We start from the raw sequence: 22,977 nt of genomic DNA, 5'->3' as shown, positions 1-22,977 counted from the left end.
AATTAGGGCTTCATGCTGAATGCTATGTGCTTTTCTTGTGTTGGCAATATTGTTTTTGTATATTTTAATACTTTCTTATATCTTCAAGATTAAGAATGCTGATGCTGAAATGTTTATCAGATATCCAAGATAACCTTGGATATTTATCTTGTAATATTTTGTCTCAATTTCTTGGTGCTGCATGGTGATGCTACTTCCATGTATTTCTAATGTGATTCCATGTTTCTTTATATTTTTGACCTTATCTCTTACTTCTTTCTACCTCCGTGTTGTGCTCCAAACATCCTGGCACTCTCCGTCTCAAGGATTTTGTGCTTGCTGTTCCCTCTCCTTGGAACACTTTTCTTAGGTTTCCCCAGGGCTCCCTCCCTCCCTTCCCTCCTTCAAGTCTTTGCTAAATTGACACCTTCTCTGTGAGGCTTCCCTACTTAAAATTGCTCCTCCTCCACTGGTACTCTCTACCCTCTTTTCCTGCCTTATTATTTTGCAGAGCACTTAGAGCCTTCTGATATACCATATTACTTATTTAGTTTGTTATCTGTCTCCCCTCATTGATTTAGAAGCTCCAGGAGGGTGGGGATTTTCCCTTCCTTCCCTCCTTCCCTCCTTCCTCCTCATGAGTAATGTATTTATTTTAAGAAGACTGGTCCCATTACTCTGGTTTCTCTGTATTCAACATATTCAAGAACTGTTCCAAGAAAGGCATTTACTAGAAGCAGGAATTAATTCTGATATTGAAAAGACTGTAAAGGAATGTGACATCCAAAAACAAGAGTCTTTGTTCATGAGTCAGGCTGATTTCATAGGCCTTTTCAGGGGAAGAGATTCTTGACTGTGGAAGACTTATCCAAAGAAAATCAAAGTCCTTCCTTTTCAAATCACAGCCCTAACACAGCCTTGCACCCATTGTTTTAAAGTAAGAATTTCCAGATACTTGTTTCTGATCTTTCTTTGATATTTATCTTATTTTAGACTAAGGCAGGAGATGGTATATCTGAATTGTCCCACTCATGCTCATTTTCCTCAAGCAGATGGTCTGGTTTAGAGAATGGAATGTACTGCTGAGGAGGGTTTGAGGAATGCTGCTGGACATAGATCAGTAAAGCTTGCCAGGTTTCATTTACTCAGTATATACCTCCAAATTCAATAAAAGGGTTAGCCTTGCATAATTATTAGTAGAGGATATTTGAAGACTCCTAACTGACATAGAGTCAGTTAAAGACTTAAAGGCATATTCTGGTTACTGCTCTGCTAAACTTAATATACACTTGCTTTTATAAGGAAGGTCAACTTTGCTGGAACTATATAGCTGCCTAAAGGTGGGTTCTGATTCTGTAACTGAGATTATGGAGGCTTTTCCATGTGCAAATAGGCACAGTGGCACTATGGTACACGGTGTCATTGTCTGCAAAGGTGAACCTGCGTAGGTGATCTGAAAACTACAGAACAGTTGAAATACTTCTGGAACTTGACAATGCTGATATTTTAAGAATATTTCTCTAGGAATCACCAAGTCCACAAAGTCATGGGAGCAACGCTTTCTTGACTCTACCACTGTCAAAAAACGTGTACCTGGTGTTTCAATACCAACAACTGTAATAGAGAAAATCCTGACAGAGGTTACCTATCTCCTTGCTGATTAATGTTAGGGAGAGCTTAGCATGTACTCTAGAACAGGGGTCCCCAACCTCTCGGTTGTGGACCATTACCGGTCTGAGGCCTGTTGGGAACTGGGCCACACAGCAGGAGGTGAGCAGTGAGCAAGCGAAGCTTCATCTGCCGCTCCCCATTGCTCGCATTACCACCTGAACCTTCCCCTCCCCTCCACACTGTTCAAGGAAAAATTGTCTTCCACAAAACCAGTCCCTGGTGCAAAAAAGGTTGGAGACCGCTGTTCTAGAGGGCACTGCTCTTCTATGTTAGTTTTCCACCTGAGTTCTAGAAAGTGTAGCTATCTATTGACAGAACCATTGAGCCCAGACTAGTTTCAGAGCAAGAAATAACTATTTAGTTGAAGATTTGCTTCCTTGTCTGTTTTCCTCCAAATAGTATATTTTTCCTATATAGATTTAGTTTTCAAAAACTAAATTTTTTTGTTTAGTTTTTTCAAAAACTAAAGAGATTTTCTTCCTCTTTTCTTTAAAAAAAATTTTTTAAACTAAAGATGGTATTTAACCTTTATCGGCACCAACATTATTTTGCTGTCTTTTTGCAAATTACAAAGACATATTCTTGACACTATAAGCATGTGATAATTTATTGTCAAAATCCTCTTTTAAAAATGTGTATTTGAAATTAATTTTTAAAATTAAATGTATCTATTGGGATGATGAAAATGTTTTGAAATTAGGTTTTGGTGATGTACAAATCTGTAAATATACTAGAAACCACTGAACTGTACACTTAAACAGGTGAACTTTATGATACATAGTTACATTTCAATAAAGCTGTTAAAATTGTTTATCTTTTAATGATTCTTAACTTACTGCAATAACAAAATTACCAAACTTTCAAAGAGTAATTGACAGTGAGGGTGGACTTGAACTCACAGAGACAGAAAAGGACTCAATAACCCATTCAGTTCAAGTTTCAGTGCCATTTCCTTGACAGAAATTCTCATCTAGGTATTGGAATACAGTGGTGTGTTATTGTTAATAACAACAACAATAGCAAACAACTTGTTACAAATAATAGTTAAAGCATTAGAGTTTTTTTTTTTTTTTTTGAGGTAGATTTTTTTTTTATTTATTTTTATTTTTTTACATCTTTATTGGGGTATAATTGCTTTACAATGGTGTGTTAGTTTCTGCTTTATAACAAAGTGAATCAGTCATACATAAACATATGTTCCCATATGTCTTCCCTGTTGCGTCTCCCTCCCTCCCACCCTCCCCATCCCACCCCTCCAGGCTGTCACAAAGCACCGAACCAATATCCCTGTGCCATGCAGCTGCTTCCCACTAGCTATCTACCTTACTGCATTTGTTAGTGTGTATATGCCCATGACTCTCTCTCGCCCTGTCACAGCTCACCCTTCCCCCTCCCCATAACCTCAAGTCCGTTCTCTAAGAGGTCTGCGTCTTTATTCCTGCTTTACCCCTAGGTTTTTCATGACATTTTTTTTTCTTAAATTCCATATATATGTGTTAGGATACGGTATTTGTCTCTCTCTTTCTGACTTACTTCACTCTGTATGACAGACTCTAGGTCTATCCACCTCATTACAAATAGCTCAATTTCGTTTCTTTTTATGGCTGAGTAATATTCCATTGTATATATGTGCCACATCTTCTTTATCCATTCATCCGATGACGGGCACTTAGGTTGTTTCCATCTCCGGGCTATTGTAAATAGAGCTGCAATGAACATTTTGGTACATGTCTCTTTTTGAATTATGGTTTGCTCAGGGTATATGCCCAGTAGTGGGATTGCTGGGTCATATGGTAGTTCTATTTGTAGCTTTTTAAGGAACCTCCATACTGTTCTCCACAGTGGCTGTATCAATTTACATTCCCACCAACAGTGTAAGAGGGTTCCCTTTTCTCCACACCCTCTCCAGCATTTATTGTTTCTAGATTTTTTGATGATGGCCATTCTGACTGGTGTGAGATGATATCTCATTGTAGTTTTGATTTGCATTTCTCTAATGATTAGTGATGTTGAGCATTCTTTCATGTGTTTGTTGGCAGTCTGTATATCTTCTTTGGAGAAATGTCTATTTAGGTCTTCTGCCCATTTTTGGATTGGGTTGTTTGTTTTCTTGTTATTGAGCTGCATGAGCTGCTTGTAAATTTTGGAGATTAATCCTTTGTCGGTTGCTTCATTTGCAAATATTTTCTCCCATTCTGAGGGTTGTCTTTTGGTCTTGTTTATGGTTTCCTTTGCTGTGCAAAAGCTTTGAAGTTTCATTAGGTCCCATTTGTTTATTTTTGTTTTTATTCCCATTACTCTAGGAGGTGGGTCAGAAAGGATCTTGCTTTGATTTATGTCATAGAGTGTTCTGCCTATGTTTTCCTCTAAGAGTTTGATAGTTTCTGGCCTTACATTTAGGTCTTTAATCCATTTTGAGCTTATTTTTGTGTATGGTGTTAGGGAGTGATCTAATCTCATACTTTTACATGTACCTGTCCAGTTTTCCCAGCACCACTTATTGAAGAGGCTGTCCTTTCTCCATTGTACATTACTGCCACCTTTATCAAAGATAAGGTGTCCATATGTGCATGGGTTTATCTCTGGGCTTTCTATCCTGTTCCATTGATCTATCTTTCTGTTTTTGTGCCAGTACCATACCGTCTTGATGACTGTAGCTTTGTAGTATAGTCTGAAGTCAGGGAGCCTGATTCCTCCAGTTCCTTCTTTCGTTCTCAAGATTGCTTTGGCTATTTGGGGTCTTTTGTGTTTCCATACAAATTGTGAAATTTTTTGTTTTAGTTCTGTGAAAAATGCCAGTGGTAGTTTGATAGGGATTGCATTGAATCTATAGATTGCTTTGGGTAGTAGAGTCATTTTCACAATGTTGATTCTTCCAATCCAAGAACATGGTATATCTCTCCATCTATTTATATCATCTTTAATTTCTTTCATCAGTGTCTTATAATTTTCTGCATACAGGTCTTTTGTCTCCTTAGGTAGGTTTATTCCTAGATATTTTATTCTTTTTGTTGCAATGGTAAATGGGAGTGTTTTCTTGATTTCACTTTCAGATTTTTCATCATTAGTATATAGGAATGCCAGAGATTTCTGTGCATTAATTTTGTATCCTGCCACTTTACCAAATTCATTGATTAGCTCTAGTAGTTTTCTGGTAGCATCTTTAGGGTTCTCTATGTATAGGATCATGTCATCTGCAAACAGTGACAACTTTACTTCTTCTTTTCCAATTTGGATTCCTTTTATTTCCTTTTCTTCTCTGATTGCTGTGGCTAAAACTTCCAAAACAATGTTGAATAATAGTGGTGAGAGTGGGCAACCTTGTCTTGTTCCTGATCTTAGTGGAAATGCTTTCAGTTTTTCACCATTGAGGATGATGTTTGCTGTGGGCTTGTCATATATGGCCTTTATTATGTTGAGGAAAGTTCCCTCTATGCCTACTTTCTGCAGGGTTTTTATCATAAATGGGTGTTGAATTTTGTCAAAAGCTTTCTCTGCATCTATTGAGATGATCATATGGTTTTTCTCCTTCAATTTGTTAATATGGTTTATCACATTGATAGATTTGCGTATATTGAAGAATCCTTGCATTCCTGGAATAAACCCCACTTGATCATGGTGTATGATCCTTTTAATGTGCTGTTGGATTCTGTTTGCTAGTATTTTGTTGAGGATTTTTGCATCTATGTTCATCAGTGATATTAAAGCATTAGAGTTTTGAAATGATTTACTTCTTACACAATTTAGAGCAGATAATTCTAGCATAACATTCCTCTCACTCATTTGTATTTTCTTTCTTCCTTTTTTTTTTTGAGTGGAGTTACAAGGAGTGCGTTAGGAATTGCTTATAAGCCTGGTTAGATCCAGGGGGGTATGTCACACATATTACTGTTACTTGTCAGGGTGGAAAAAAAGAACTAAGAAGTCCTAGAGAAAAACATATTTAAATTTCAGCTGCTAAATGACAAAAAAGCCATTCATTTTCTGTGCATTCCACAATTCTCCTGGGGAATTCCCAATTCCCCAATTTCTTCCTTTCTTAAGCGGCCTGACCTGTCTAGATAGCAGTGTCTCCCAAACTTATTTGAGCTCAGAAACATTTATTTCCAAAATACCTAACATTTTGAGGAGCACAGTGTTCCTGGAACTCAGTTAGGAAAATGCTCCTCTGTGAGTTGTGACTTGCCCAAGGCACTAAAGTGTTTCTGCAGGAGAGGAATGGGAAATCTATTGCACACCCAGGTTAGAGGGCATGCTCATTCATATTTAAACACACAAAGATACTTCTTGCTGTACCTCTCTCTCCATTTTGAATACTTGGGAGACTACCTTGTAGCTGTTTAGTTTAGTTGAAGTTGTTTTGTTTAGTACTTCTTATATTTTAATGTATGTATCAATTGCCTATTATGTAAACTTAAACTTAGTGAATCTGGGGTTGGGCCCAAGATTCTGCATTTCCAACAAGCTCCCAGGTGATGCTGATGCTATTGGTCCCAGTACCACACTTTGTGTAAGAAGGGTTTTGGATACATTTAGATCAGAGTAGCTCCAAGACAGAACAGAGCGATTTCTACTGAAGACATCCTAGTTTCTTCTCTGTTTCCTAAAGTCCAAGTACAGAGACAATCCTTTTCTGCTATAAGATCATTATGAAATGTCCAAAACCTTAACTTACTGCTTTGTCAAAATAAAACTAGATACATATTTGCTTTCTATAGAAAATAAATGGGTGAAGTATTTGGGGGCCCTTACTCCTAGCTCATTGTGACCTGATTTGTAATACTAAATTTAAAGTATCAGGATATTCCCTGTTTTATTTTTTCTACAAAGTGTGTCCCAATGAGGTGAGAAATTTGGTACATCACACTCTGGAGAAGCACAAGGCAGCATTTTTTGCCCCACATGTGTTCATCTTCTAATATTTGATTTGATTGTTATATATAGACCCAAATATTAAAAAATTCTAACAATTACCAAGGAGACAATCCTGTTTAATTTGTATAGAGAGATATATACCAGATTTTTAACATTGTTTACTTGGGGCGGGTGGGGCAGGGAGGCAAGAAAGGAGGTACAATGAAAAATGGGGTTGAAGAAAGAGAAAAGAAATGCACAAGTTAAGTAAAAATGTATTAGTTAAGGGTCTAAAGCAAGAAAGACATTTCAGCACAAACTAGATGAAATAAGTTAGTAGGAATGATAGAATAGAGAATATAGAAATTTACTGAACTATTCTCTCAGAGCTACTAATTAAGGGTTATTACCAGTAAGTTGGAAGAAGTGGAGACTGAAACCAGAACCCCATATGTATTTATCATGGTTAGTTCTATTTAACTATATCCAGTAAATGATGATTGTTCTCATAGAAAAAAAGTAGCTTCTAATGAATCATGGACCAAACCCAAGATTAGTTGTTTCCAATGCTCTTGAGTAACATTTAGTTGTATCAATATATTTTTAAAAACATCTTGTACTCAAACCCATCTGAACTTAATCCTAGTGGCTTCTTGCCCAGATTTTCTAAAGAAGCAGGGGAAAGAATTGAGATTCTCAGTATCATTTTCCCAGGATGATTAATGAAATTAGCAGAGTTCCAAGGTCTATGACACTAGTATTTTTGAAGCCTACATAATAAAATATATTCCTCAGAACTTAGTAAAAATGCTGCCAGATACAAAATGCTGGCATTTTGTAAGAGTAATAACATTCTTCAGAATCACAGAATGTTAGCAGTGGAAGGGAACTTCAGGAATATCCACTCCAGATGAATCGACTGATCTAAAGAGAGATTAAGTGGTTGTACAGAGATGCCTCTTCATTTTCTTAATCTGTGGTTTTTTTCTGAAGTCTTATTTATTTATTTTTCAACCCAGGACATGGTGGGCACTGTATTAACACAGTGTTTATTGAATGAGTGGTGGAAAAATCAATAGATATTGAATACTTATTATGCCATTCTGCTAGACACTGGGGACTTTAAAACAATGGCCAATTGTCCTTGCTTAAGGCACTCATGACTTTCTGAGGGAAGATAAGATATAGCCTATTAGCAGGATTTCACACCCTTGACCATTCCTTTTTATTGAAACACTCTCTTTCTATTAATTTCCATGATTCCACACTCTTTTTATCCTTTTGACTCTTCTTTTAAATGTCTTTTGCTGGTTGCTTCTCCTCTATTCAACCTTAAGAGTCTAGTGTTGCTCCATGCTCTGTCTTTGGGTGTTCACTTTTCTCTCTAGTTGATCTCATTCAGTCAACTTCAATTACCATCTAACAGTTCTCAAGTTTTTGTGTGTGTAAAAATCAGTTGAGAAGTTTGTAAAAACCATGGAACTGGATGGAATCACACAGAAAGTAAGCAGAGCTACAGAAGAAAAGAAGTTATACCTCAAATTACTTAGAATTTGGACAACAGTAAAATGAGAAGGATCCAGTAACATAAACTCAGAAAGTTTCACCAGTGGGATAGTAGAAAAATCAAGAGAGAATGATGTTTTGGAAGCTTTGTGAAGACTGTGTTTCAAGGAGGGAATGATCTGTTGTGAAGCTGTTAAGTAAAATGAACTCTGAGATCTGACCACTGGATTTTGCATGATCACTGGAGAGCTAGACAAGAGCAATTTGAGAGCTGTGGAGATGAGAAACTGTTTGTAATGGGAAAAGAGAGAATGGGTTAAAGATAAACATGCATACACTCTATGGTCCAGAAAATTCATTTGCAGGAACATACCCAAGAGAAACTCTTGCACATTTGTACCATTGGACCCATTCAAGAATGTTCAGAGCTGTGTTATTTGTAATGGTAAAATCCCCAAACAGTGGATATGTAGGTTATATTATACTCCTACAATGGGATATCATATAGCTGTGAACATGAATAAGTTATTACTATACATCTTATAAAACCTAATTTTGATCCCATGTAATGAATTTAAAATATAGGTAGAACTAAGCAGTATGTTCTTTAGGGAGATACACACACACACACACACACACACACACACACACACATGTGTGTGTATATATATATATATACACATACACATATATACGTATGTATATGTATATATATATATCATAAAGATAATCAAGGAAATTTAGATACCACGACAGATAACAGTTACAAGGGCAGTGTTGGGGGAGGGCAGTTAGTGAACAAGATGTAACTGGGGAGGGGCCCAGAGGGTCTTCTAAATTACAGTGATACTATTTTTCTTAATGAATGCTGAGTACTCAGAGGTTCATTTTTAAATAAGCCTTTGTGTGTGATATATTTCATAATAAAAAACTTTTAAGTAAGAAAAGTGAATGGGAGAAGAAAATAGAAATCGAGGCAGTGGGTCTAAACAAACTTTTACAAGAGTTTTGCTGTTAAGGGGAGAAAATGAGAAATGAGGCAATAGCTAGAGAAGAGTTGTGGATCAGGGAGGAATTTTTTTTTTAAACTGAAGATAGCATGGTATGTCTTTATACTGATAGGAATATTCCAGCAGAGAAGGAAACTATATGTTTTAATTTGTTTAATTCAGAATAAAAAAATGTCTAGGTAAAATGTTCGATGGATTTATTTATCCACTGACTTGAAATTTGAGATCACATATCCTTTTATTAATCATTGATACATTTGTTTATACTTCTGGCACATGGATATTGAAAATATTGTATTGAATCTGCCATTTCTTTTTGTTGAGTTATTCATCAGTGTAAACTTTTCCAAAGTCAGTTTTATTTTCAATGATCTTAGTTACCCAGTGAATGATTTTAGACTTGGGATGGTACTTTAATTTTATATATCATTAGCACATGCTAAATTTAGACTTAAAGAATACTATGAAAAACTGAAATTATGGCAAGTTTTCTTTGCTCAGGAGAATGAGATCCTTCAAGTTGGAGCAATACCTTTTAAGGAATTGGATTGGGTATCTTTAGGTTCCCTTACAGCAACAGATACTGATTGTTGTCCTCATGACTTATTTTAGGGGTGTCAACTGTAACCACCCCTGTGGTGGCATGGAGTGGCATGAGTCAGATAAGGAACAAATTTCTGAGGAAGTAATTTGAGTTCCTTCTGGAGGACAAATTGTCAGTGGATATAAGAGAATTTGCTAGAAAATACATGATTCTAGGGGACTGATTGCAGTCACCATGTATTATAATGCCATCACCACTCCCCAGCCTGTACCAACATTAGAAAAATAGTCTGGCCAAATGGGCAACTGGTTTAGCATGTGGCTTGAGGCGTTTATGGGCAATACCTTGTGCTTTAAATGTACCATTTTGGGCTCCATGACTGTAAAGGTAAGTTGGTATCCACTTGTCTAATTTCTACTAAGAAATATGTCCTTTGCCTACTGATTTACAATTTTAAACATGGTTTTTGAAAATTAAAATAGCAATTCATAAACCAGAATTGAAACAACAGGAAGAATTTGGAATACATTTTTGACAGTTACAGCCTTTTTTTTCCCCATGGCATTTGATTGGCTTTGGCATGTCTCTCTGGTCAGTTAATCATATCAAGAGCACAAACAAAAAGGAAGAAAATGGAAATAAGATTTGTTATGGTGGGAGGAGTCCTGCTAAGACCTGTCTGTACCTGAGCTGAGATATGCTCATTTGCCTTAAATCTTTCCTTAAACTACATTCTGAATTCCAGCTTTTAACCTTCATCCTGTTTTCCAAACTTCATCTCATACTTTTTATGTAATCCAGTGAAACAGACACTCTCTCAGAGGACCTAAGAACATCTGAAATGAATAATAATTGTATCACAATAACAGAGCTGCCCAGGTCCTCTAATAGGATTTCCCTCTTCAGTGAGGGGTGAACAAATAGGTAAAGAAAGAAACACACCATCTTTGCAACCTTCAGGAGAAGACAACCTAAAAAAGGTCTGGAAGTTTAATTTATACATAAAAGTAATCAAGCCATTCAAGAGACCCCATTCTCAACAAAAGGTATCACAGAATTACCTGGAGATTTACCTAAAATTACCTAAAAATGACATAGAATTACCTAAAAACATATTACTTTCATTTCTCTTCCCCTACCCAATTTGGATACCCTGCTCCCTCAGAGCATATGGAGGAACTGGAAAATAGTGAAGTTTGAGTTTTTTTCTTTTAAATTGAAGATAGTGAGGTGTGTCTTTATGCTGATGGGAATATTCAAGAAGAGTAGGAAACTATGTTTTAATTCATTTCTTGCACTATTAAACTCAGGAATGTATCCTGTCAAAATAAAAATTTGGGACTTCCCTGGCAGTCCAGTGGTTAAGACTCCGCACTTCCAGTGCAGGGTGCGCGGGTTCAATCCCTAGACAGGGAACTAAGATCCCACGTGCCTCGAGGCGCGGCCAAAAAATAAAAAATAAATAAATAAAATAAAATAAAATAAAAATTTGTCTATTTTAAAATTATGCAAGCCATTTGAGTATACTCTCTTCTTCCCACTAAAAATTCTACTCTTTACTCATGTTGACAGAAGGCATTGTTTTCTAGTCATGGGTCCTCAAATTGATGAACAAGGTCCATAAGTTATTTTCAAAATTTTACCAATTTGGCACAGTGACTCTGATTATCTTGTTCCGATAAAATCAACCAACCAATCAACCAATGAACAAACCTAATTGTGAGTTATATATTTTTAGGTTAATAAAAGAGGAAAATCTGATTATATGTAGATGCAGCTTATTTTTAAGAGATAAAATATTTCAAAGTATGATCCATAGAAACCAAGTTGCAAAGAAGAGTTCTCTGTAATTATAAAGTTTGGTTCTCATTGAGTGTAAGGATGGATCAATTTAGAAATTAGATTGATTCAAGGCATTCTGAAATTGTACATCACTTTCATTATTTCCATGTTTCCCTTTATTTTCCTTTGAATAACATTTAGCTGTTTATGAGATTCAATTTCTTTAAAAAATCAGAGAAATTTCTTTGCAAAATTAAAAACGTTTCAGCAAAATACATTTCAAACTCTATTGTGTTTACCGAAACAATACCAGATTGTTATGGGAGGTTTAGGAAAAAATATAATTCATAAGCTCACCACTCTAATACAACAAACACAATTAGTGTTTTATATTTCTCATAGACATTTTCACATGTATAGTTTTACAAAGTGTTAATCAATGAGTGAATACAATTTTGTGATTTATTTTCACATAAAATGAGAATACATAACATAAATTATTTCATAGATTTTAACCTATTTTAATGTGTTATTAAACCTATCCCTTCTATGAATATGAAATAATTTATTTTTATTATTTTCTTATATTATTACTTGTTAATTATCATTTATTTTTGGAAAATTAGATTGCTATCCATTTTTTATTCTTTTATATATATTCAAATGCACATAATTGTACATATTTTATTGAAATCATTTGAATTTTGATTGAGTTTTCTAAAGTTCAGGAGATTTAAAATAAACACAACTACACTTAACATGGCCAATAGATTGTCCATATTTTATTTATTCCTCTTTTAAAATGACTTACCAATATCATACTTTTCTTTGTTCATGGGAAAACAAAATGAACAATATACTCATAGATGCAGACACAAACACATCAAATTATGTAATTTTGAGATTGTACCATCTAACTCTAGATTGTGCTACAATTTTGTTGCTTTTTTTATGTGAAAGTGTATGATCATAAATAGCTATTAATTGAAAAGAAAACTAGGCAAATACTATTTTTTCTTAAGTATCAACAAGAACTTGAAATTAATGATATCATAGTATATAATAGGTAGACAAATATAGTCTTTGCTTTCTTAAAGAGGACTTCAGGATTCACTGCATATTTAATAGCTAGTAATAATATTGCGACAGGAGTAAAAATAGAGAATCCTTAAAAAACTTTAAACAACAGAGGTATTTTTTACTGATTACATTTTAAAAGCCACACATCAGTTTTTTGAAAAGTTAAATATGAGAAAACAAAAACACTTCCTTATTCAAACATGTTTTCATAACGCTAAGCCATCTTTTTAGGTTTATTCATTTTGTTAAAAATTCAGTCAAGCAGTCAAGCACCTTATTTAAACAATATCAAGCATATTATCTAAACAATATCTAAGAGTTTCAATGAACTTTTGAGAAAAATAACTAGAAGATTGCTAGGCACAGCCAAAATTTCTTAAGCTTCTGTACATTTTTCAAATGCTTTATGATATAGTCAAAATTTCAGAACTACAGCAGCAAAAATAGGACTTACCTATACATTTTAATCCTGAGTAATAAAGAGGTCCTTTTTTCTGCCTGTCCAACTGCTCTGAGATTTCCACTCAGATGAATGACGCTTGTGTGTTATATGTGATCTATGAAAGAACTGAAGACAAAGGAGGAAATCCCACACAATTAAAACCTAACTTGTTAAACAAGTCTGAAGGAATCAACTTGAACCAATTATGTGACTTGTGGAATGGAATCAGAAATAGACAGGAAATTTTACAAATCGGTAAAAATTTTATTTATACTGGTAAATTGTGATTACATATGATAAAAGGTGATAGGTATTTTGTGAAAGCTTGAAACTAGTCCACAGGCTGTAGTGTCATAGTTTTTCATTTAAAAAGGATGTGACACTCGCCCGTATTATCATGTTGTCATACAACTTATTCTTTGCCACACAAGCCAAAGACGATCAGAAAATACTTTCCAGATATTAATTGGTAGTACTACCTTTGAATTCTCCCTTCTTTGTGATAAAATTCTGTTTTTCTCATAGCACTTGAAACAGAGATTCAGAGAAGTAATTGATTACATATACAAAGTTGTGGGATAAGCAAGCAGAACAGTTGGAACTAAAATTCACTTTATCTTTTTCTCTATGCCTTTTTAAAAAAATATTCTAACTCAATACTGCTAGTGGATGAGTGCACAGCAGAGTGTAGTACGAATATTCCATGTAGAATAGCATGGAAGTGAGAAAGGACATTCCTGTTTATTGTGTTGGGAAGGACAGGAGATAAATTTGGAAGGTTATGCTGAGTTTACTTTGGGAGAAATAATGAATGCTAAATAATTGGAATGTGTAACAGAATTAGGAAATTTGAATTTTGGTCTCAACTTTTTCAACAACTAGTTGCAAAGCCTAAGCAAAAAAATCACTTATCACTATATGAGTCTCATTTATTTACTGAGAAAAATGAGAAGCTGAATTACGTGGTTTTAGAGGACATTTTTATCTCTAAAATTCTATGACTTTATCTTGTAAATCACTGATAGCTAATGTCTAATGGATTCACTCCAAGACTTCAATTCCAGAAGTGTTCAATTACTTATGCATTTTTTATATAATGTGCATACCATACAACAGGAACAGGAATGCATGGGCTCCTCCCTGCTCATCTCCCCTATATATTTTCATCAGATCCTATGTCTCATGACTGATATTCTGACCTTTTTTTTATTAGTAAAAAGAATAAAACAATATATTAAAAACATTTGAACAAAGTTACCTAAACAAACCATTTTTATTTTATATGTTAACCTTTAAGTACTTTTCACATGTACAGCTCTTTTTCACAAGTTATATCATAGTATATAGCTTTGTATTGTGCTTTTTATTATGCTCAATGTTATTTCATAAGCATATTCTTGTGTTACTAATTTTTATTTCTAGTAGCTGTATATATTATTTCTGGTAGCTGTGCATCTGTCTAATGGCTGCATAAAAAGTATAACTTTATTTTGATATAATTTCAAACTTGCAAATATAGTACCTAGATTCATCAATTATTAAGAATTTTAACAGCTGCATTTTAAAAGGTGAATCATATCACACTGAACAGATTCATCATAAAATACTGAAACCATCTCCTAATGTGAAGTATTTTGACCACCTTCACGAATGTAGTCTTTTTTTTTAACCCTGCTGCTGAATTTTTCCTTGAAATAAATGAAAAAGAAAAAATAGCATACTGGGGCAAATCATTTAAATATTTTAATGACCTTTAAAAATTTGCTTTTATTTTAATAATTTTTTTAAGATGTGGAGTATGTTGTCTTCTGGGTTTTGTTGACAGTACTTTCCCCCAACTATGTGTGCTCTTTTTTCTCCATCTTTGTATTTCCTGGAGCAATCAGCAAAGTCCTTTTTAATGAGAAGATACTTAGCACACATTAATTGAATGCCCAGTAACTGAATGAATTAATGCAGATCCTGGTTTTGCAACACTGTTCACAACAGAACTTGGGAATGAGTCAGGGGAGAGGCATGGGGTAAACTGCATTCAGTCTGAAAGCAACTTCCTGCTTTCCTATGATGAGCTCAGCACAAGAAGAGAGGTGGGGCATGAAATTATGGTTTGTGAAAGCAGAAATAGAGTCACAGATGTAGAGAACAAACTTATGGTTACCAAAGGGGAAAGGGAGGCGGGTAGGATGAATTGGGAGATTGGGATTGACATATATACACTACTATGTATAAAATAGGTAACTAATGAGAACCTGCTGTATAGCACAGGGAATCTACTCAATGCTCTGTGGTGACCTAGATGGGGAGGAAATCCAAAAAAGAGGGGATATATGTATATATGTATAGCTGATTCACTTTTCTGCACAGCAGAAACTAACACAACATTGTAAAGCAACTATATTCCAATAAAAATTAATAAAAAACAAAAAAATTATGGTTTGTGAGGCAAAGGAATTGCTCTTAACAAGGACTTATTCAAAAGATGTTGACTCTTAATTTTCAGATCCTCAGGGAGTGGCAGGATAGGCCTTGACCTTTTCTATTCTATAGGGAAGCCATTGCAAGAATAAGGAATGTAGAATGACATTGTACAAAAAAATATCAGAATCCTCTTCTTCCCTGCCATAGGCTTGATTTTATTCCTCCAGCTGTATATTCACAAAACCAAGACAATGTGACCTAAGACTGACAGGAACAAGCTTCAGGGAAATATCAATAGAAGAGATCATTTGTTTTGATGGAGGATAAATCATGTAGTGTAAACACTATCAAGATTGGTTCTTTTGCCTGCCTAGGCTGAGTGGGGAGATCATGGTAAAGACAGTATCTCCAAATACACAAATGTCTGAAAATAGACCTAGCTTTAAAAGAAGTATGAGTCATTCAGTGGAACCCGTCACAACAATATGAGCAGAAGAAAACAACCAAAAGGCAGATGATGTAAGAAGGCGTGGGCCAGAGTGTTTTCTTTGAATTTGGAGATTGTTTAGTCATCATGTCCAGGGCAGCACTTTCGTATGGCTATGGCTGGTAATGAATTTGTCATGACCTCCTTCACAGAGTTATTATATAGATAGAAAAAGAAAGTTAATGATGTGCCCACCATTTGAAAGTTGTAAATGTTGTTTAAATAGAAATATTTACATTTAGTATAAGTGTAAATTTAAAAGTGGGGTAGTAATTGGATTTTCTAAGTCTGGCCAAGAGTCTATTTTATTTTGTTTCTTACTATGTGCAGGTTCTTTTTTTTTAAATTAATTTTTATTGGTGTATAGTTGCTTTACAATGTTGTGTTAGTTTCTGCAGTGCAGAAAAGTGAATCAGCTATACATATATCCCCTCTTTTTGGATTTCCTCCCCATTTAGGTCACCACAGAGCATTGAGTAGAGTTCCCTGTGCTATACAGTAGGTTCTCATTAGTTATCTATTTTATACATAGAACCGTATATATGTCAATCCCAGTCTCCCAATTCATCCCATCCTTCTTTCCCCGCCTGGTATCCATACCTTTGTTCTCTATATCTGTGTCTCTATTTCTGTTTCGCAAATAAGTTTATCATTTTTCTAGATTCCACATGTAAGCAATATTATATGATATTTGTTTTTCTTTTTCTGACTTAGTACACTCTGTATGACAGTCTCTAGTTCCATCCATGTCTCTGCAAATGGCACAGGTTCATTCCTTTTTATGGCTGAATCGTATTCTATTGCATATATGTACCACATCTTCTTTATCCATTCTTCTGTTGATGGACATTTAGGTTGCTTCCACGTCCTGGCTATTGTAAATAGTGCTGCAATGAACATTGCAAGTGTCCTTTTGCATTATGGTTTTCCCAGGGCATATGCCCAGGAGTGGGATTGCTGGGTCATATGGTAATTCTATTTTTAGTTTTATAAGGAAGCTCCATACTGTTCTCCATAGTGGTTGTATCAATTTACATTCCCACCAACAGTGAAAGAGGGTTCCCTTTTCTCCACACCCTCTCCAGGATTTATTGTTTGTACATTTTTTGATGATGTCCATTCTGACCGGTGTGAGGTGATACCTCATTGTAGTTGTGATTTGCATTTCTCTAATGGTTAGTGATGTTGAGCATTCTTTCATGTGTTTGTTGGCAATCTGTACGTCTTCTTTGGAGAAATGTCTATTTAGGTCTTCTGCCCATTTCGGGATTGGGTTGTTTGGTTTTTTGATATTGAGCTTCATGAGCTGTTTGTATATTTTAGAGATTAATCACTTGTCAGTTGCATGATTTGCAAATATTTTCTCCCATTCTGAGTTTTGTCTTTTGGTCTTGTTTATGGTTTCCTGTGCTGTCCAAAAGCTTTTAAGTTTCATTAGGTTCCACTTGTTTATTTTTGTTTTCATTACTGTAGGAGGTGGGTCAAAAAAGATCTTGCTGTGATATATGTCAAAGAATGTTCTGCCTATGTTTTCCTTTAAGAGCTTAATCGTGTCCAGCCTTAACATTTAGGTCTTTAATCCATTTTGAGTTTATTTTTGTGTATGGTGTTAAGGAGTGTCCTAATTTCATTCTTTTACATGTAGCTGTCCAGTTTTCCCAGCACCACTTATTGAAGAGACCGTCTTTTCTCCATTGTATATTCTTGCCTCCTTTGTCATAGATTAGGTAACCAGAGGTGCGTGGGCTTATTTCTGGGCTTTCTATCCTGTTCCATTGATCTGTATTTCTGTTTCTGTGCCAGTACCATATTGTCTTGATTACTGTAGCTTTGTAGTATAGTCTGAGGTCAGGGAGCCTGATCCCTCCAGCTCCATTTTTCTTTCTCAAGATTAGTTTGGCTATTCAGGGTCTTTTGTGTTTCCATACAAATTGTAAAATTTTTAGTTCTAGTTCTGTGAAAAAGGCCTTTGGTAGTTTGATAGGGATTGCATTGAATCTGTAGATTGCTTTGGGTAGTATAGTCATTTTCACAAAATTGATTCTTCCAATCCAAGAACATGTTATATTTCTCCATCTGTGGGTATCGTCTTTGATTTCTTTTGTCAGTATCTTACAGTTTTCTGCATACAGGTCTTTTGCTTCCTTAGGTAGGTTAATCCCTGGTATTTTATTCTTTTTGTTGCAATGGCAAGTGGGATTGTTTCTTTAATTTCTCTTTCTGATCTTTCATTGTTAGTGTATAGGAATGTAAGAGATTTCTGTGTATTAATTTTGTATCCTGGAACTTTACCGAATTCATTGATTAGCACTAGTAGTTTTCTGGTGGCATCTTTAGGGTTTTCTATATATAGTATCATGTCATCTGCAAACAGTGATAGTTTTACTTCTTGTTTTCCAATTTGGATTCCTTTTATTTATTTTTCTTCTCTGATTGCTGTGGCTAGGACTTCCAAAACTGTTGAACAATAGTGTTGAGAGTGGACATCCTTGTCTTGTTCCTGATCTTAGTGGAAATGCTTTCAGTTTTTCAACATTGAGAATGATGTTTGCTGTGGGTTTGTCGTATATGGCCTTTATCATGTTGAGGTAGGTTCCCTCTATGCCCACTTTCTGGAGAGTGTTTATCATAAATGGGTGTTGAATTTTGTCAAAAGCTTTTTCTGCATCTATTAAGATGATCATATAGTTTTTATTCTTCAGTTTCTTTATGTGGTGTATCACATTGTTTGATTTGTGTATATTGAAGAATCCTTGTATCCCTAGGATAAATCCCACTTGATCATGGAGTATGATCCTTTTAATGTGCTGTTGGATTCTGTTTGCTAGCATTTTCTTGAGGATTTTTGCCTCTATGTTCATCAGTGATATTGGCCTGTAATTTTCTTCTTTTTTTGCTATCTTTGTCTGTTTTGGTAGAATCTTTGAGCATCTTTTTATGTGTTTGTTGGCCATCTGTATGTCTTCTTTGGAGAGATGTCTGTTTAGGTCTTCTGCCAACTTTTTTGATTGGGGTGTTTGGTTTTTTTGATTTTGAGGTGCATGAGCTGTTTGTATATTTTGTGGATTATGACTTGTAGGCAGTGGGAGGTAAGGGAATAAGTATGTCCTACTATGTTTCAAAGGCTTTTATCTATTCAGAAGGCATGTAGTAGAAACAGTACATTCTTTGGAGTTAGAATACACCTGGAATCAAATCTTGGTTCTTCTATTCGGTGCGCCAAAACGTTTGTTTTTTTCCATAAGATGGCTCTAGTAGCACTTAGTTGTGTTTAATGTCATTCGAAACAATTTTGTTAAGTAGTATGTGACAGTTGTCATATCAGTGTGCATTTAAAAAAAGACATCAAAATTGCTGAATTTTTGTGTAGCCATTTTAATATTGAAGATGGGAAAAAAGCAACATTCTTGGCATATTATGCTATATTATTTCAAGAAAGGTAAAAATGCAGCTGAAATGCAAAAAAATATTTGTACAGTGTATGGAGAAGGTGCTGTGACTGATCAAATGTGTCAAAAGTGGTTTGCAAAGTTTCATGCTGGAGATTTCTTGCTGGACAGTGCTCCACGGTCAGGTAGACCAGTTGAAGTTGATAGCAATCAAATCAAAATATTAATTCAGAACAATCAATGTTATAGCATGAGGGAGATAGCCTACATACTCAAAATATCCAGATCAAGCATTGAAAATCATTTGCACCAGCTTGGTTATGTGAATTGCTTTGATGTTTGTGTTCCACATAAGTTAAGTGAAAAAAACCTTCTTGACCTTATTTCCATGTGCAGTTCTCTACTGAAACGTAATGAAAACATTCTGTTTTTAAAACAAATTGTGATGGGTGATGAAAAGTGGATAATGTACAACAACGTGGAATGGAAGAGATTGTGGGGCAAGCGAAATGAACCACCACCAACCACACCAAATGCTGTCTTCATCCAAAGAAGGTGATGTTGTATATATGGTGGGATTGGAAGGGAGTCCTGTATTATGAGCTCCTTGCAGGAAACCAAACGATTAATTCCAACAAGTACTGCTCCCACTGAGACCAACTGAAAGCAGCACCCAACGAAAAGCATCTAGAATTAGTCAACAGAATATGTATAATCTTCCATCAGGATAATGCAAGACCGCATGTTTCTTTGATGACCAGGCAAAAACTGTTACAGCTTGGGTGGGAAGTTCTGATTCATCTTCTGTATTCACCAGACATTGCACCTTCGGATTTCCATTTATTTTGGCCTTTACAAAATTCTCTTAATGGAAAAAATTTCAATTCCCTGGAAGACTGTAAAAGGCACCTGGAACCGTTATTTACTCAGAAAGATAAAAAGTTTTGGGAAGATGGAATTATGAAGTTGCCTGAAAAATGGCAGAAGGTAGTGGAACTAAAGGGTGAATATGTTGTTCAATAAAGTTCTTGGTGAAAATGAAAAATGTGTCTTTTATTTTTACTTAAAAAACCAAAAGCACTTTTTGGCCCACCCAATATTCACTACCCAGTGGGGTCCAACAAAATTGTTTATCTGTGTATGCCTCAGTTTTCTTATACATACAAATGAAGTTAAAATACCATTCTCATGGAAAAATGAAAATTCAGTCAAATCCAATCAAATGAACTAACAAATGTAAAGCACCTGGCAATGCAACAATTTGTAATGTGGTCACTCCTTCAACACTGATTCTCAAGGCAGTGTGTGTATACATGTGTAGAAGTCACAATTGCTGAGAGGTGGAAAGCACATACAGTTTGAAAATGGCCCTGGGTGTTTCTAAAATACCCCCTCCCTAGATTCACATATGTGACCATGCTTCTCCAAAGTAATCTTATTCCTACAGCATTCCTTCAAACATGGTTTAAGAAATCCAAAGAAGCTTATTACAATCTGTGATGGCTTTTATGTTGAGAGCCAACTATTTTCTTGTGCTTTCCACATGTAAATTTTTTTAAGCCAGTTTCTAATACTAAGAGGTCAAAGAAGCATCTTGGTTATAGATACCTTTTTATCTTGTTAGAGGAGGAAGCATGTATCCTTTACCCCTCTCCTAAGTTCTCCACTTCAGTCTCCCTTGAGCTGCATAGAGTCATTTTCTCCTTTATAAAGGGTAATTTCTGTCTTCCTATATACATATGAAAGTTTGACTCTTGCTCTTTTCCCTCCACATTCAGAGAGGCAATCAGGGCAAATAAATAAAGTACATATTAATATACAACATAAGTCATCTGATCAATTGAAAGTTCCGGCTGGTAAACTCAAATTAAAATTACCCAATATATCCACAAAAGGCTTTAAGTGATCTTTTATTTGGTCGATAATAAGAAGAGTATGAATATACATAACCGTTGTAAGTATCTAGTTTAAGATTGATCCCATTATCAATTTATAACTGCTGGTCTTATCTGGCTCTTCACTACTGCCCAGAAATATAGCTAGGTTTCCATGGTCGGTGTTTAGTATTTACAAAAACCATTTCATATCTTATCTATTCTTCCCCAAATGTTTATTTTCTATCCCTTACTCTCTGCATTTGCTTTCAACAGATGACTTACAGTTCTACTGTTGGAGAAAAAGATAGAACTTTTTCTATCAACAGGTGAAGATAGAACCACCTTCAGATGGACACTCCCTCAACTACTTGTTATTGTATCTGTAAATTTTATGCATCTGCCTATATCCTTCTTATTATAGTGGAAGATGTTTTTGTCCTCCCTTGGGAGGCTAATCTTTTTACTTGTTCTTTACATGCACATCTTTATGCTTCCTCTTCCTAATATGCTTCTCCAGTATTTCCTATCTCTATAAGTCACCTTCCATTCACCCAGTTTCTCACACCAGAAATCTGGGTGTCATCCTTGACTCCATCTCTTTTCTTAATGTCTTATGTGCATAAATATTTATTGAACCCATTTTCCCCTTGTCCTTATACCCACTGCCACTATATGACTCCAGGCCACTCTGATCTTTTAGCTGGATTACTGCCACAGTCTTCTGATTAGCTTTTCTGCCCATATTTTTTTTTTCCACTCTAGTCTTTTTTTCATACAAGAGTGATCTTTACACATTGAGTTATGTCACTACCCTCTTAAAAATTCTTCAGTAGCTTCCCTTGCATTTAAGAGAGTTCACTCTCCTTAACATGGGTGGCAGAGCCCTGCAGCATCTAGACTTTGCCTACCTTTTCACCCTCCTTTCCCACCCTGCTTCTAGAACTCTACACTATACACTGAATTTCCTTTAGTTACTTGAATATACTGCCCTCTCTGTCTCCTCCAGCTCTGGTCCCTCAGCTTTCCCTATTGTTTCATACCTCTTTCAACAAATTTCTTTTTAGTGTCCAAATCTGAATAGTCTTTCAGGAATGCTTATATGCTTTTCCATCCATGAGGGCTTCTTCACACTTAGGAGAGGTTGGTTCCTCTTCATTGTGATCCCACATCTGTTTGCTTCTCCTCTCATACTCATTACAGTGTTCAGCACATCTTTTGAAATTATTCTACAGTAGACCATAGGGCCCATGGGGGAAAGGACTGCTATGTTTTCAGAGCCAGTCATCCCTAACTTGTATGTGGTTAATTAAAAAAGTAGTGAATGAAATAGTGAATAAAAATTCACTGCTTTCTGAAGTATTACAGCTATGATTGATCCACTTTAAAAAAATCACTCCTGTAGGACACATGGAGGTAGCCTTCAGATCATTCTTCAAGACAAACTGCTCAACTGCAAAGAGTATGAGTACCTATATTTTAAAACATAGATTTCATTTTTATTTAGATAAGGTGAGGCTAGCAGATCAGGAGATGATTGCCATTGATTGAAAAGATAGTTTGTTATTTACTGTTCCCAAGAAGGGGACATGTCACACCATGCAGGGTCACATGGGGAAGCAGAGTCAGGAGGCAGAGGGAAAAAGAAAGAACTATGTGCAAGAGCCTTTATTGTGATTTACATCAGAAGGACAGATGATTCAGGGTAAGCAGGCTGATGCTTGGCTAGTTGAAATAATTTCAGTGGGCTCTGTGGCATAGGGGCTGTCCCCTGTTGTCCGGTACCTGGCCCTGGTGTGGGTACACTGTAATACTGCGTACACTATTCCCTGGCAGAGGAATGATGGCCCAGAGTATAAGAGCTCAAAAAAAGGAGATGGTTGGGTTATAAGCTCTGGGTTGGTTGGTTTGCATATGGAGGACATGCTCACAGTGGAGTCA

General features: G+C 35.6%; 1 protein-coding gene and 1 long non-coding RNA gene across 2 annotated transcripts in view; one reads left to right on the top strand and one right to left on the bottom strand.

Moving 5' to 3' along the window:
• The window catches only part of TMPRSS11D (transmembrane serine protease 11D), a 72,092-nt gene extending 59,097 nt beyond the window's left edge, over positions 1-12,995 (bottom strand). The window contains exon 1 of the mRNA XM_060148079.1: positions 12,881-12,995. Coding sequence (XP_060004062.1) covers positions 12,881-12,888 — 8 coding nt within the window. The 5' untranslated portion in view covers positions 12,889-12,995. The remainder of the gene's footprint in view (positions 1-12,880) is intronic.
• Positions 1-20,159, top strand: part of LOC132519806 (uncharacterized) — a 111,725-nt gene extending 91,566 nt beyond the window's left edge. The window contains exon 3 of the long non-coding RNA XR_009540301.1: positions 19,559-20,159. This is a non-coding gene — a long non-coding RNA (uncharacterized LOC132519806). The remainder of the gene's footprint in view (positions 1-19,558) is intronic.
• The last annotated feature ends 2,818 nt before the right edge of the window (positions 20,160-22,977 follow it).

The sequence above is a fragment of the Lagenorhynchus albirostris genome, chromosome 4 (assembly GCF_949774975.1).
Source record: "Lagenorhynchus albirostris chromosome 4, mLagAlb1.1, whole genome shotgun sequence".
Taxonomy (NCBI): Eukaryota; Metazoa; Chordata; class Mammalia; order Artiodactyla; family Delphinidae; genus Lagenorhynchus; species Lagenorhynchus albirostris.
Note: the sequence above shows the minus strand (reverse complement) of the source record. Positions and strands in the feature narration are given on the sequence as shown.